At 40.9% G+C, this 12966-nt stretch overlaps 1 protein-coding gene across 14 annotated transcripts in view; it reads left to right on the forward strand.

Annotated features, from left to right (window-relative positions):
* NAA16 (N-alpha-acetyltransferase 16, NatA auxiliary subunit) overlaps positions 1–12966 on the forward strand; it is an 80055-nt gene that overhangs the window by 55966 nt on the left and 11123 nt on the right. For 8 of the 14 annotated variants that reach the window (XM_089304106.1, XM_070048746.1, XM_070048747.2 and 5 more), the window contains 3 exons: positions 240–409; positions 750–902; positions 9663–9791. In XM_089304106.1, coding sequence (XP_089160232.1) covers positions 240–409; positions 750–902; positions 9663–9791 — 452 coding nt within the window. Of the gene's footprint in view, positions 1–239; positions 410–749; positions 903–9662; positions 9792–10353; positions 10497–12966 lie in introns of all 14 variants that reach the window. The other 6 variants (XR_011378777.2, XR_016213227.1, XR_016213230.1 and 3 more) reach the window with 1 other exon arrangement.

The following is a 12966-nucleotide window of genomic DNA, read 5'->3' on the forward strand; positions in this document are numbered from 1 at the left end:
ATTAGAGTGATTTGAGTTCCTTTCCTCATCGTTGTTTCTTTGGAGTGGAATTGGGATCAGAAGTCTGAAACTAGATGTTTTAATTCTCTGTGTGGCTGTCACTTTTTGAAATGTTGAAATTGGACATTTTTTCTGGGGTTTCACTTCTGTAATAATAGTTTTATTAAAATTAGGGCAGAGAGAGAACATAATTTGTTTGTTTGCCTTTTCCATGTAATTGACTTTTGTTTTATTTACAGAGAATGGGGAAAAGGAACCCCCAACAACACTACTCTGGGTTCAGTATTTCCTGGCACAGCACTTTGATAAACTTGGACAGCACTCACTGGCTTTGGATTATATTAATGCTGCAATTGCTAGTACTCCAACTCTAATAGAATTATTCTATATGAAAGCAAAAATTTACAAGGTAAATTCTTAGTCATATTTTTTGAATAGTTGAAGAATTTAGCTATTTAAGAAGCCTTTGAGTTATTTTTGTGTAGAAATAATTTCTAGGGTGCTCTGATAATCTTTTTTCAAATACTCTGATAATCCCAAGGAGTTTCATATTACATTGTTGTGTAATCAGTGTTTGGTATTTGATTCAGCTCTTAGTAAATGTGAATTTTAATTATCTAGACTTCTAGATAAATTTGACAGAAATGGTAGCAAATAATTTGTTTAGCAAATGATTTGTTTTTCCACTTATAGTATATATGTATTCTCTTGATAATAAACTGATTTTTTAATGCTTTTATTTCTTATAGCATATAGGTAATCTCAAAGAAGCTGCAAAGTGGATGGATGAAGCACAGTCTTTGGACACAGCTGACAGATTCATCAATTCCAAATGTGCAAAATATATGCTTCGAGCAAATATGATAAAAGAAGCAGAGGAAATGTGTTCCAAGTTCACAAGGGTAGGAAATAGCATATGTAATTATCTGAATTTGTACTTAAGTTTTATGATTTATGAAATTTGCACTGACGTTCATATAAATTTTTTTTAAGTCCTGTTTAGCCCATATTTTAAGGGTGTCGCCGTATGTGTTTCTGGCAGGGGATTGTTAAAAAGCAATAGCAGAAGCAGAATACCTCAATACCAGTATAAGCAATGTGCTGTACTTCAGTGCTAGTATGTAAAATACAATTTATATCTTAATTTTTTTATCTCCTTAGTAATTTGTGATGGCTTTTTAATTCTTTTTTACAGTGTCTTGTTTCAAAACTATTCTGAGTTCTTTCTATGTGCACTATTAGTGTTTATGACATTCTAAAATGTAAGTTCTCTGGTGCCTTTGTGTTAAACATCTATTCATTTTTTAGAATTTGTTATAATATGAAGATAATACATTTTTAAAAAGATTATTTATTTATTTATTTGAAATTCGGAGTTAGAGAGGTCTTCCATCTGCTGGCTCACTCCCCAACTGGCCACAACAGCTGGAGCTGCGCCTATCCAAAGCCAGGAGCCAGGAGCTTCCCCTGGGTCTCCTATGCAGGACCCAAGGACCTGGGCAATTCTCCACTGCTTTCCCAGGCCACAGCAGAGAGCTAGATGGGAAGTGGAACAGCCGGAACTCAAACCAGTGCCCACATGGGATGCTGGCACTGTAGGCGCCGGCTCCACCCACTACGCCACAGCACTAGCCTCAATAATATATGTTTTATGTTCAGAAGTAGACTAATCAGAATAGAAAGCTCAGAAACAGATTGACTTATATTTGAAAACTTGTATAGCCAGAGATACTTTTAAGAATTAGACATGAAAAGATATTGCCAGGACAATTATTTTTGTTTAAAAAATAAAATGGCATCCCTATCTTATGCTTGTGCTGCACACAAATCAATTTTTTTATTTTTTAAAATTTTTAAAATATTTATTTGAAAGAGTTACACAGAGAGAGGAGAGGCAGAGAGAGAGAGAGAGAGAGAGAGAGATCTTCCATCTGATGGTTTACTCCCCAATTGGCTGCAACGGCCGGAGCTGCACCGATCCCAAGCCAGGAGCTTCTTCCGGATCTCCCATGCAGGTGCAGAGGCCCAAGGACTTGGGCCATCTTCTGTTGCTTTTCCAGGCCTTAGCAGAGAGCTGGATAGGAAGTGGAGCAGCCGGGACTAGAACCGGTGCCCATATGGGATGGCGGCGCTTCAGGCCAGGGTGTTAACCCACTGTGCCACAGTTCCGGCCCCCAATTTATTTTTTTTAATATTTATTTTACTTGGAAGAGTTACACAGAGAGGGAGGGAGAGGGAGAGAGAAAGAGGTCTTCCTTAACAAAGAGAGAAGGAGAAGGAAAGAGAAAGAGAGAGGTCTTCCTTCCGCTGGTTCATTCTCCAATTGGCTGCAACGGCTGGAGCTATGCCATTCTGAAGCCAGGAGCCAGGAGCTTCTTCTGGGTCTCCCACACGGGTGCAGGAGCCCAAAGACTTGGGCTGTCTTCTTCTGCTTTCCCATTTATAGCAGAGCGTGACCAGAAGGGGAGCAGCCTGGTCTCGAACTGGTGCCCATATGGGGTGCTGGCATTGCAGGTGGCGGCTTTACCTACTACGCCACAGTGCTGGCCCCACAAATCAATTTTAAAGATCTAAATATGGAAAGAAAACCTTTCAGACTATCAGAAGAAAATATAGTTTATTTTCAGGATAAGAAACATTCTTTATGCTTAGTATAGGAAAATTTTTTTAATGTAAAGTTTATATATTTGAAAGGTGAAGTGGCAGAGATATTATCTCTGCTACTTTATCCCCAAATGCCCACAACAGCCAGGACTGGGTCAAGTCAAAGCCAGGAACCTGTTAACTCCGTCTGCTTTCTCCCAGAATGCATTAGCAGGAACGGACACACGGGAGCTGGTATCTGAACCAACACTCTGATGTGGGCTGCAGTTGTCCCAAGTGGTGGCTTAACCTACTGCGCCAGAAAGCCTGCCCTTGAAAGCACTTGAGACCCCAAAACTGTAAAGTATGAGTAAAATTCACAGTGTCAAACTTTTAGGATTATGTATAATAAGAATAAGCAAAGTAAGAATAGATAAAAGAATTGGAGAAGATATTTTTAGCTTTCAATGAAAAAGAATTCATAAAGAACTCCAAGTAATTCACTGAATATTCTGTAATACATTAAATGTGAGATTGAGGTGTAATGAGGAAACCGTGTTTGTAAGCCCCCTTTTTTTTTTTTAAAGATTTATTTATTTGAAAGGCATAATTACAGAGAGACAGGGAGGTCTTCTGTTGACTGGTTCATGTCCCAAATGGCTGCAACAGCTAGGGCTTGGCAAGGCTAAAGCCAGGGGCCAGGGGCTTCCTCCAGGTCTCCCATGTGGGTGCGGAGATTCAAGCAAGCACTCAGGCCATCTTCCACCGCTACACCCTCTCCTGCCAGCCCCCGCCCAGGCACATTAACAGGGAGCTGGATTGGAAGTGGAGGAGCTGGGAATTGAACCAGCACCCATAAGGGATGCCAGCACTGCAGGCAGCGGTTTAACCTGTTGGTCCACATCACCAGTCTCAACAGTAAATTCTTGAGGATGAAAATAAGTTACTGCTGTGTACAGTGATGCTTAGATGTCACTAATACTGCATCGGTGGTACCATCTTCCTTAAATGGTAACTGGACTTTAGTTTTTTATTTATGGCAACTTTTTATAATTTAGAACTCGAAGAATAGCTTGAACTTTTATTGTGAAAATTTAGCAGTTTGCAAGAATGTCATAAAAACACTTTAAGTTAAAACTCAACAAGAAGGGGGCTGGCGCTATGGCGCAGTGGGTTAATGCCCTGGCCTAAAGCGCCGGCCTCCCACTTGGGCACCGGTTCTAGTCCTGGCTGCTCCTCGGATGGCCCAAGTCCTTGGGCCTCTGCACCTGCGTTGAAGACCAGGAAGAAGCTCCTGGCTCCTGGTTCCTGGTTTCTGATCGGTGCAGCTCCAGCCGTTGCAACCATCTGGGGAATGAACCAGTGGATGGAAGACCTCTCTCTCTCTCTGCCTCTCCTTGCTCTATGTAACTGTGACTTTCAAATAAATAAATAAATCTTAAAAAAAAAAAAAAAACTCAACAAGAAAAAAAGCATATGTAGGCAAGTGATAAATGTATTTAATTCATAGAAGTGGAAAATAGAATGTCCAAAAAAGATATCTTTATTAGTAATCAGAGAGATGCAAGTTAAAAAATAAAATAGCATTTTAGAACCATTTAATAGGCTGAAGGTTATGTCTGATATAACAGGGTATATTTTTATATAACACATACTCTCAATTTTCATTAAAGGCCAGTACTATAGAACATTTATTGTTTCTCATTATATAAAGGTCTTCTTCATATATGAAGCAGCCTAACATTGGATGTTATTCACTAATACTAATAATTTATTTATCATTTGAAAGGGGAAATAGAAAAGTAACTTTATACTTAATAAGCACTGAACTAAGTATTTTATATGTATATACATATATACATAAATCATTTAATGTTAAACAGTACCCTTTGTAATCCTCCATATTATAGTTAAGGAAATATTTATGGAGGTCAAGTACCAGTCAGCTGGAAATAATCAGCTTTGTATTAATTTGGAGGCAGGATTCTACATTCAGTGTCTCTGATCCTGACACTCATGTTCTGCCAAACCATAACTGTGTAATAGGAAGAGCAACTGCAATGAATAGTGATTCTAAAACTTGTACCTTAGCAGAGGCAAGACAGCACATGCAATGTTGGGAAAGAAGATCAGCAACAGTGATGATTGTTAGGAGAAAAAAATAAGGAAAATAGCAATACTGTTTATGTTCCTGTAGTGCTTATCAAGTGTTCTAATATTTTATAGTAAGATAATTGAAATTCTGAGAAGGTTACTCACAGGATCTTTGGTCAAGTATTAAACAGTGGTAGGGTTCAAACTCTTCATCACCCTTTCCATTGAATCACAGGTTTGAAGATAGAACAGAGTATACAGAATAGACACAAAAGTATACTGGGGGGCCGGCGCTAAGATAACATAACAGATAAAGGCACCACCTACAGTGCTGTCATCCCATGTGGGCACTGGTTCGAGTCAAGGCTGCTCCACTTTGGATCCAGCTCCCTGCTAATGGCCTGGGAAAGCAACAGAAGATGGCCCAAGTGTTTGGGGCCCTGCACCCATGTGGGAGATCCAGAAGAAGCCCCTGGCTTTGAATTGGCTCAGCTCCAGCTGTTGCGGCCGTTTGGGGAGTGAACCAGTGTTGTGGTTGATTTATTCTGAGAGGAGGAGTGTGGTGGGGGCAAGAGGCATGGAGTTACCACACAGATTCCGGGAGCCCAGTGAAAGCAGGCCTGAGGCGAGCAGCCTGCAGACTCGTTTATTTCAGTTGGTACAGCAGCTTACACAGCCACAGCAGCCAATCTGGTCAAGGGGTGGTCTATGCCCTAATCAATCACACCCTGTTGCCAGTTTCTGAAGGCAGTTTCTGAAGCCATCCAATCACAGCCTGTTGCCAGCGGCCATCTTGGAATGGCCTTCTCATTCCACTACAAACCAGCATTTGGAGGACCTCTCTCTATCTCCCTCCCTGCCTCTGCCTTTCAAATAAATACATAAATTATTTTTATAAAAAAGCAATGCTGTTTTTTAGAGAAAAATGGTGCCTGGATGGCCAAGGTAAAAGTTTAATATAAAGTAAAATTAGAAATGAGTATACACAGAAAAATAAAAAGATCTCCCATGTTTGTACATTGAAAGAACTAATATCAAACCGTCCATATTACCTAAGCAACTTACTGATTCAGTGTCATCCCAATGCAAAATACCAAAGACATACTTCTCTCTTCTGGGAAAAATGACCCTGAAATTCATGTGAATCACAAGAGACCCCGAAATGCTAAAGCAGTCTTAAGTAATAAAAATAGGCTAATCCTCCGCCTGCGGTGCTGGCACCCCGGGTTCTAGTCCCGATCGGGCGCTGGATTCTGTCCCGGTTGCCCCTCTTCCAGTCCAGCTCTCTGCTTTGGCCCGGGAGTGCAATGGAGAATGGCCCAGGTCCTTGGGCCCTGCACCCGCATGGGAGACCAGGAGAAGCACCTGGCTCCTGGCTTTGGATCAGCGCAGTGCGCCGGCCGCAGAGGCCATTGGGTGGTGAACCAACAGAAAAGGAAGACCTTTCTCTCTGTCTCTCTCTCTCACTGTCCACTCTGCCTGTCAAAAAATAAAAATAAAAATTAAAAAAAGCTGGAGGCATCACAATACCAGATTTCAAGACATATTGCAAGGCAGTTACAATCAAAACAGCTTAGTATTGGCAAAGGAATAGACATGTAAACCAACGGAAGAGACTACAGACCCCAGCAATTAACCTAAAAATCTGTAATCAACTAATATTTGACAAGCCAAAAATCATTCCTTGGAGAAAGGACAGTCTAACAAACGGTATTGGGAAAATTGGATCTCTGCATGGCATGCAAAGGAATTAAACAACACTGCTTATACCCTGTGCAAAAATCAGCTCATAATGGATTAAGGATCTAAATCTAAGACCTGAAACCATGACATTTCTAGAGGAAAACAGGGGTTATACTGCAGTGTATTGCAAAGGAAAGACATCTTGGATAAGACCCCAGCAGCACAGGCAGAAAAGGTAAAAATAGACAAATAGGATTACATCAAACTTCTGCACAACAGTGGAAACACAACAAAGGAGGCAACTGACAGAATAGGAGAACATATCTGCAAATTATACATCTGATAAATACTTAATATCCAGGGTCTATAAGGAGCTCAAGAAACTCAACAAGGGGCTGGTGCTGTGGTGTAGAAGGTAAAGCCACTGCCTATAATGCCGGCATCCTGTGTGGGTGCCCGTTCAAGTCCTGGCTGCTCCACTTCTGACCCAGCTCTTCTGCTATGGCCTGGGAAAACAGTAGGGGATGGCCCACGTCCTTGGGCCCCTGCACTCACGGGGGAGACCCAGAAGAAGCTGGGCTTTGTATTGGCACAGCTCTGGCCATTGAGGCCATTTGGGGAGTGAATCAGTGGATGAAAGACTTTTCTCTCTCTCTCTCTCTCTCTCTCTCTCTCTCTCTCTCTCTCTCTGCCTCTCTGCCTCTCTGCCTCTCTCCAGCTCTGTCTTTCAAATAAACAATCTTTTTTAAAAAAGATTTATTTGAAAGAGACACAGATAAAAGGAGCGGCAGAGAAAGAAAGAGGGAGGTCTTTCATCTGCTGGTTCACTCCTGAATTGGCCACAATGGCTGGATCTGCACTGATCTGAAGCCAGGAGCTTCTTCTTGGGTCTCCCACATGGGCGCAGGGGCCCAAAGGGCTTGGGTCATCTTCCACTGCTTTCCCAGGCCATAGCAGAGAGCTGGATTGGAAATGGAGCAGCTAGGACTCAAACTGGCACCCATATGGGATGCTTGCACTGCAGGTGGTATACCTATTACACCACAGCACCAGCCCCATAATCTTTTTTTTTTAAAAAAAGAAGAAACTCAGTAAGAAAACAGTCTATCTAAGAAATGGGCTTAGGATATAAATAGTCACTTTTCACAGGATGAAATACAAATATCCAACAGACATATGAAAAGATGCTCAGGATCACTGTCCATCATGGTAATGCAAATCAAAACCACAATGAGGTTTTACCTCACCCCAGTTAGAATGGCTGTCATTCAAAAAAAAAAAGAAAAGATATTTGTGAGGATTTGAGAGAAAGGTACCCTTTCTCTAATACACTGTTGGTGTGGATGTAAACTAGTACAGCCATTATGGAAGACAGTTTGGATATTCCTCACAAATCTGAAAATAAACCTGCCATATCACCAAGCCATCCACTCCTGGGAATTTACCCAAAGGAAATGAAATCAGCATATTAAAGAGAGAACTTACCCCCATATTTATAACAGCCCAATAACTCAGAATATCTAAGATATGGAATCAACCCAGATGTCTATCAACTGATGACTGGATAAAGAAATTGTATACACACAATGGAATAGTACTCACTTGTAAGAGCTAATGAAATCCTGCCTTTCATAACAAATTGGATACAACTGGAGACCATTACCTTCCCTAAAAGACAAATACTGCGTTTTCCATGATTTGTGGTAAATAATAAACAGAGTACAAAAAAAAGTATGAGTGAAATTGACATTTTGAGAATTGATTGTTTATAGCCAGCCTTTGTTTTCTCTTGAGGAACAGTAGTTTTTCTGCTTGTTGAGTTTTTTATTTCATGGAGGGTTAAGCTTGTGATTATAAAGTAAATTGAAATTATCATTTTTTAAATTAAAAGAAAAATGAGTAAAGGATAGGGAGAGTAGGAAAGAGGGTAGGGTGGGGAGTATTATATTAAAACTGTATTTGAAATATATAAAATTTGTTCCCTTTTCATAAATTTTTTAAAAAGGTGAGTGTACAGAACTTAAATAAATCTAGTGACTTCAAAACAACAAAGAACGTAACTAACGAGGATGTGTCTTCAAAGGAACAGGAGAACAAGATGGTGAGAGGAGTTAGTTATTTAAAGGAAGTAGCCACCAAAATCTATGGCTTAGGTTGCTCATCATTTGCCTCTGGTCATCTGGTTTTGACAGGTGCCATGCTGTTCACAGACCTTGTTCATTTTGCTGATACTTGTTCATTGGCTTTGTAAATTCACAAGATGTCATTAACATAGTGAGCTAGGAGAAGAAAATTGCTAATAGCCCTGTTTAATTGCTGAACCCAGCTTAGCTCCGGTTGCCAGTAAAGGAATGAAATGTTCCTGTTTCCTTCTTACAGATTTTTCAATTTAGAATTTTAAAATTTTTTTCTTTTTGTTTTTTAAATTTATTTGACAGGTAGAGCTAGACAGTGAGAGAGACAGACAGACAGAAAGGTCTTCCTTCCATTGGTTCACCCCCCGCAATGGCCACTACAGTCGGCTCTGCGCCAATGCGAAGCCAGGAGCCAGGTGCTTCCTGCTGGTCTCCCACGTGGGTGCAGGCGCCAAAGCACTTGGGCCATCCTCCACTGCCCTCCCGGGCCACAGCAGAGAGCTGGACTGGAAGAGGAGCAGCCGGGACTAGAACCTGGCCCCCATATGGGATGCCGGTGCCGCAGGCGGAGGATTAACCTAGTGAGCCATGGCGCCCACCTCCTTTTTTTTTTGTGACCACATATTTTAAGAAATGTACATTACTTTTCATTTCAAAAAGTTAACTACCTGGAATTGTTCATAGTGCATTTGCAGCTTTGTACACTGAAACTGAGAGACAGTGGATTTCTAAGTTGGAGGAAGGAGTCTGGGAAATTGAACAGGAGGCCTGAAATTTACTAACAGATTCAACAGTTTTGGGAAGCAAGGGAAGGTTAAGTTGTCTTTGCTTAAAGCTCAGAAGATAGGCAGTGTTTCCTAAGATTACTGTATTAAATGATTTAAGTCAAAGCTTTGGTGTTCAAAAATGCATCTTTAGTGATCTGGAGTCTTTTATATAGAGTGTTGGATACTCCAACAGAGCGATAGATTTTATCAAACTATAAGACTTTACACTAGACTTTATATAATTTAAAACTAATGGGAGTCATTTGCTTAATTCATATATTTGCTAATTGATTGTTATAATACTTTTAATGTAGTAAAAATAAGTGTAAAAGAGAAAATGAGATTTTTAGGGTCTTCCTGTTTGCTCCCTATAGTTGTGTTGTGAATGCTTCCATTTCAGGAAGGAACGTCTGCCATGGAAAACCTGAATGAAATGCAGTGTATGTGGTTTCAGACTGAATGCATTGCCGCTTATCAGCGTCTGGGCAGATACGGGGATGCCTTGAAGAAGTGCCATGAAGTAGAAAGGGTAGGATTTTGTCCTTAGTTTGCTCCTGTAAGGTGGTGAAAACAGGTAGATTTCTGCACAGGATCGTCTGCCTCTTCTAACTGCTGTGAGAGCTTCATCCTGAAGAACAAAACTTTGGTCTTTAGCCTTTTAATCAGAAGCTGTGAACAAATGATGATTTTTGATCCTCAAATGATTATACTTTTGCCACGTGTATTTATTTTTGTTTGAAGGAAGGGGGAAAGATGAATTAGTAAAACACTAGTGCTATTATTAACAAAGTCAGAATTTCTGTTCCCTAATTGGGCTATTACTTGATTTTCATCACCAGCCTAGAACACATAGCTGATGGCAACCTCTTTATCCTGTAAGGCTCAGGATCTGGTCCGCAGTCAGCCTCTCTCCAGTTGGTCTTCCCAGGATGTTTGTTCTCACACCCAGTGCTCTGTACGGCAATCTGTGGCCAGTTTGCAGGCTTATTTTATTACTTGCTTTTAGAATTATGTGTGATGTGCCTTAGTGAGGGGACTTTTCTTTTCCTTTGTGTGAATTTTTGTTTTCCTGTTCTTTGTCATCTCTGAAGCACTCTCCTTCCACATGGACCACAGGAGGAAAAGAGCCGCAAATGCACCCCTGAGGCAGTCCTCAGCAGCCCTCAGTTGTGGGGGCAATCGGCACCACAGTTCCCCTGCTGACGCAGTATAGAACCACAGGCATCAGAGTCAGGTGAGCCTGATGTCTGCACCGTGGCAGTCACTTCGGCCTTTTTCCATGGGGAAATTCTGAGGTTACCCACAAGGAAGGCTTACTCCTAGGGGGTGGCTTTTGAAGGGAATCGGAACCAGGATTATACCTGAGCCTTTTTAGAAATGACCTGATTTTTGTTTTGTTTTTGCTGCCCTTTTAAGCCTGGGCTTGATGGCTATCTCTTTGGGGAAAGTCCTTGTCATTTTCTCCTTGAAAAATGTAGAGTTCCTAGATGATACATGAATTATTTAAGCATTCTAGTTTTTCAGGCTGTTATTTCTGTGATAAATCTGAGCTTGTTTTGATACTTGCTAGATGACCATCACTTAAGAAGCAGAATGCCTTTAAATGAATATTTTTCATATTTTTGAGAATTGTTAGGATATGAATTGATCTTCCATCACTGTTACATTTAGGTTATACTTCCCCTAAATTTGTAGTGAACTTCACTGAGTAGCATTGAATAAGCTTCTACATGTCAGGTAAAAGACTTTTAGTTCAAGAAATGATTTAATTTGTAGAAGACATTTTTGAGGAAAAAATTAAAAAATCATTGGTTATATCAGATTAGAACATTGCAGAAATCATTGTCATGTTACATAACTGTTGCTAGAAATTTGAAGAATTTGAGAAAAGGAACTAGAAATAAACGAGAATAAAACTAGACATAGAAAAAATAGACGATAGCCTCTTGCACCACTTGTATGATATTCTTTTCATGACTTAGCTCTACTAAAAGTAAAGATCTTTTATATGGTTATACATCTTCTACATGTTGTATAGAAATGGGATGCTTAGTACAAATAGCATATTGATTAATGCTTCTAAAATTAACTTCTAATCTAAAAAAATTCCTGCACTCATTGGAAGGATTTAGAATTACAAAATTTATGAATTTATTGTAATAGTATTGATGAGGTACTTAATGTTTAATGCTTTGAATAAGGAACATATTTCAAAAATAGTTTTGCAGTTTACCTTCTAAAGTGAAGGGTAGTTAAGAAGTACAAAGAGCTAGATCTTTTTTTTTTTTTTTTTAATTTTATTTGAAAGTCATTTACACAGAGAGAGGAGGAGAGGCAGAGAGAGAGAGAGAGAGGTCTTCCATCCACTAGTTCATTCCCCAACTGGCCGCAGCGGCCAGAGCTTCTTCCCAGTCTCCCACGCAGGTGCAGGGGCCCAAGGACTTAGACCGTGCGGTCTCAGGCCATAGCAGAGAGCTGTATGGGAAGTGGAGCAGCGGGACTCAAACCAGCGCCCATATGGGATGCTGGCATTGCAGGCGGCAGCTTTACCTGCTATGCCACAGCACCAGCTCCCTCTCATAGGATTTTAGGATTATATACATAAAGGTTATGTGGTACAAACCAGTCTAATGTTTGAAATGAACTTTATTAAAACAGTCTTTTCCAAAATATTCAATAGAAACTGATGTTCAGAATAACATTTTTAACTATTTCAAGAAGTGAGGTTTTCTTTTTAAACTTCAGGTGATTATAGGCTAATCCTCCACCTTGCAGCGCCGGCACACCGGGTTCTAGTCCCTGTCGGGGCGCCGGATTCTGTCCCGGTTGCCCCTCTTCTGGGCCAGCTCTCTGCTGTGGCCCGGGAGTGCAGTGGAGGATGGCCCAGGTGCTTGGGCCCTGCACCCCATGGGAGACCAGGAGAAGCACCTGGCTCCTGCCATCGGATCAGCGTGGTGCACCGGCCGCAGCGCGCTGGCCACGGCGGCCATTGGAGGGTGAACCAACGGCAAAGGAAGACCTTTCTCTCTCTCTCTGTCTCTCTCACTGTCCACTCTGCCTGTGAAAAATAAAAAATAAATAAATTAAAAAAAAGAATTAAAACTTCAGGTGATTAGGTTCCCATTGTTTTAGTGTGCTGGTTCATATGGGAATCAGGGCAGCAATTATATCTGATAAGATCTTGGACTTCAGATAAACCAAAGTTAGAGCAGTTCATAACTATCTTCTTTGCATCTTTATCAAGTTAACATATGCTTGTTAATGACAGATTCTCTATAAAGAAAATCAAATTGCTTATTCTCCTCGATCTAGTTATTTTTAAAAAATATTTGAGAAGCAGAGTTAACAGAGGGAGAGAGAGAGAGGTCTTCCAAGCACTGATTCACTCCCCAAATGGCCACAACGGCCAGAGTTGGGGCAATCCAAAGCCAGCAGCTTCTTCTGGATCTCTCACCTGACTTCTGGGGGTTCAAGCAGTTGGGCCGTCTTCCCAAGGCCATCTACAGAAGCTGGACTGGAAGTGCAGCAACCTGGACTCCAACCAGTGCCTCAGGCAGAGGCTTAACCTCCTATGCTGCAGCGTTGTCCCCAGTTATTTTTAAAGTTCAGAGCCTCTGTTGCTTTTCTGTGTGTAAACTCTTACTAGTGTCACTCAGGAACACAAAGTACTGGCAGAAGAATCTGAGCCAGGGGAGAAGACCCAT

This window comes from Oryctolagus cuniculus, chromosome 9 (assembly GCF_051225735.1).
Source record: "Oryctolagus cuniculus isolate XC-2025 breed Fujian yellow rabbit chromosome 9, ASM5122573v1, whole genome shotgun sequence".
NCBI classification, from domain to species: Eukaryota; Metazoa; Chordata; class Mammalia; order Lagomorpha; family Leporidae; genus Oryctolagus; species Oryctolagus cuniculus.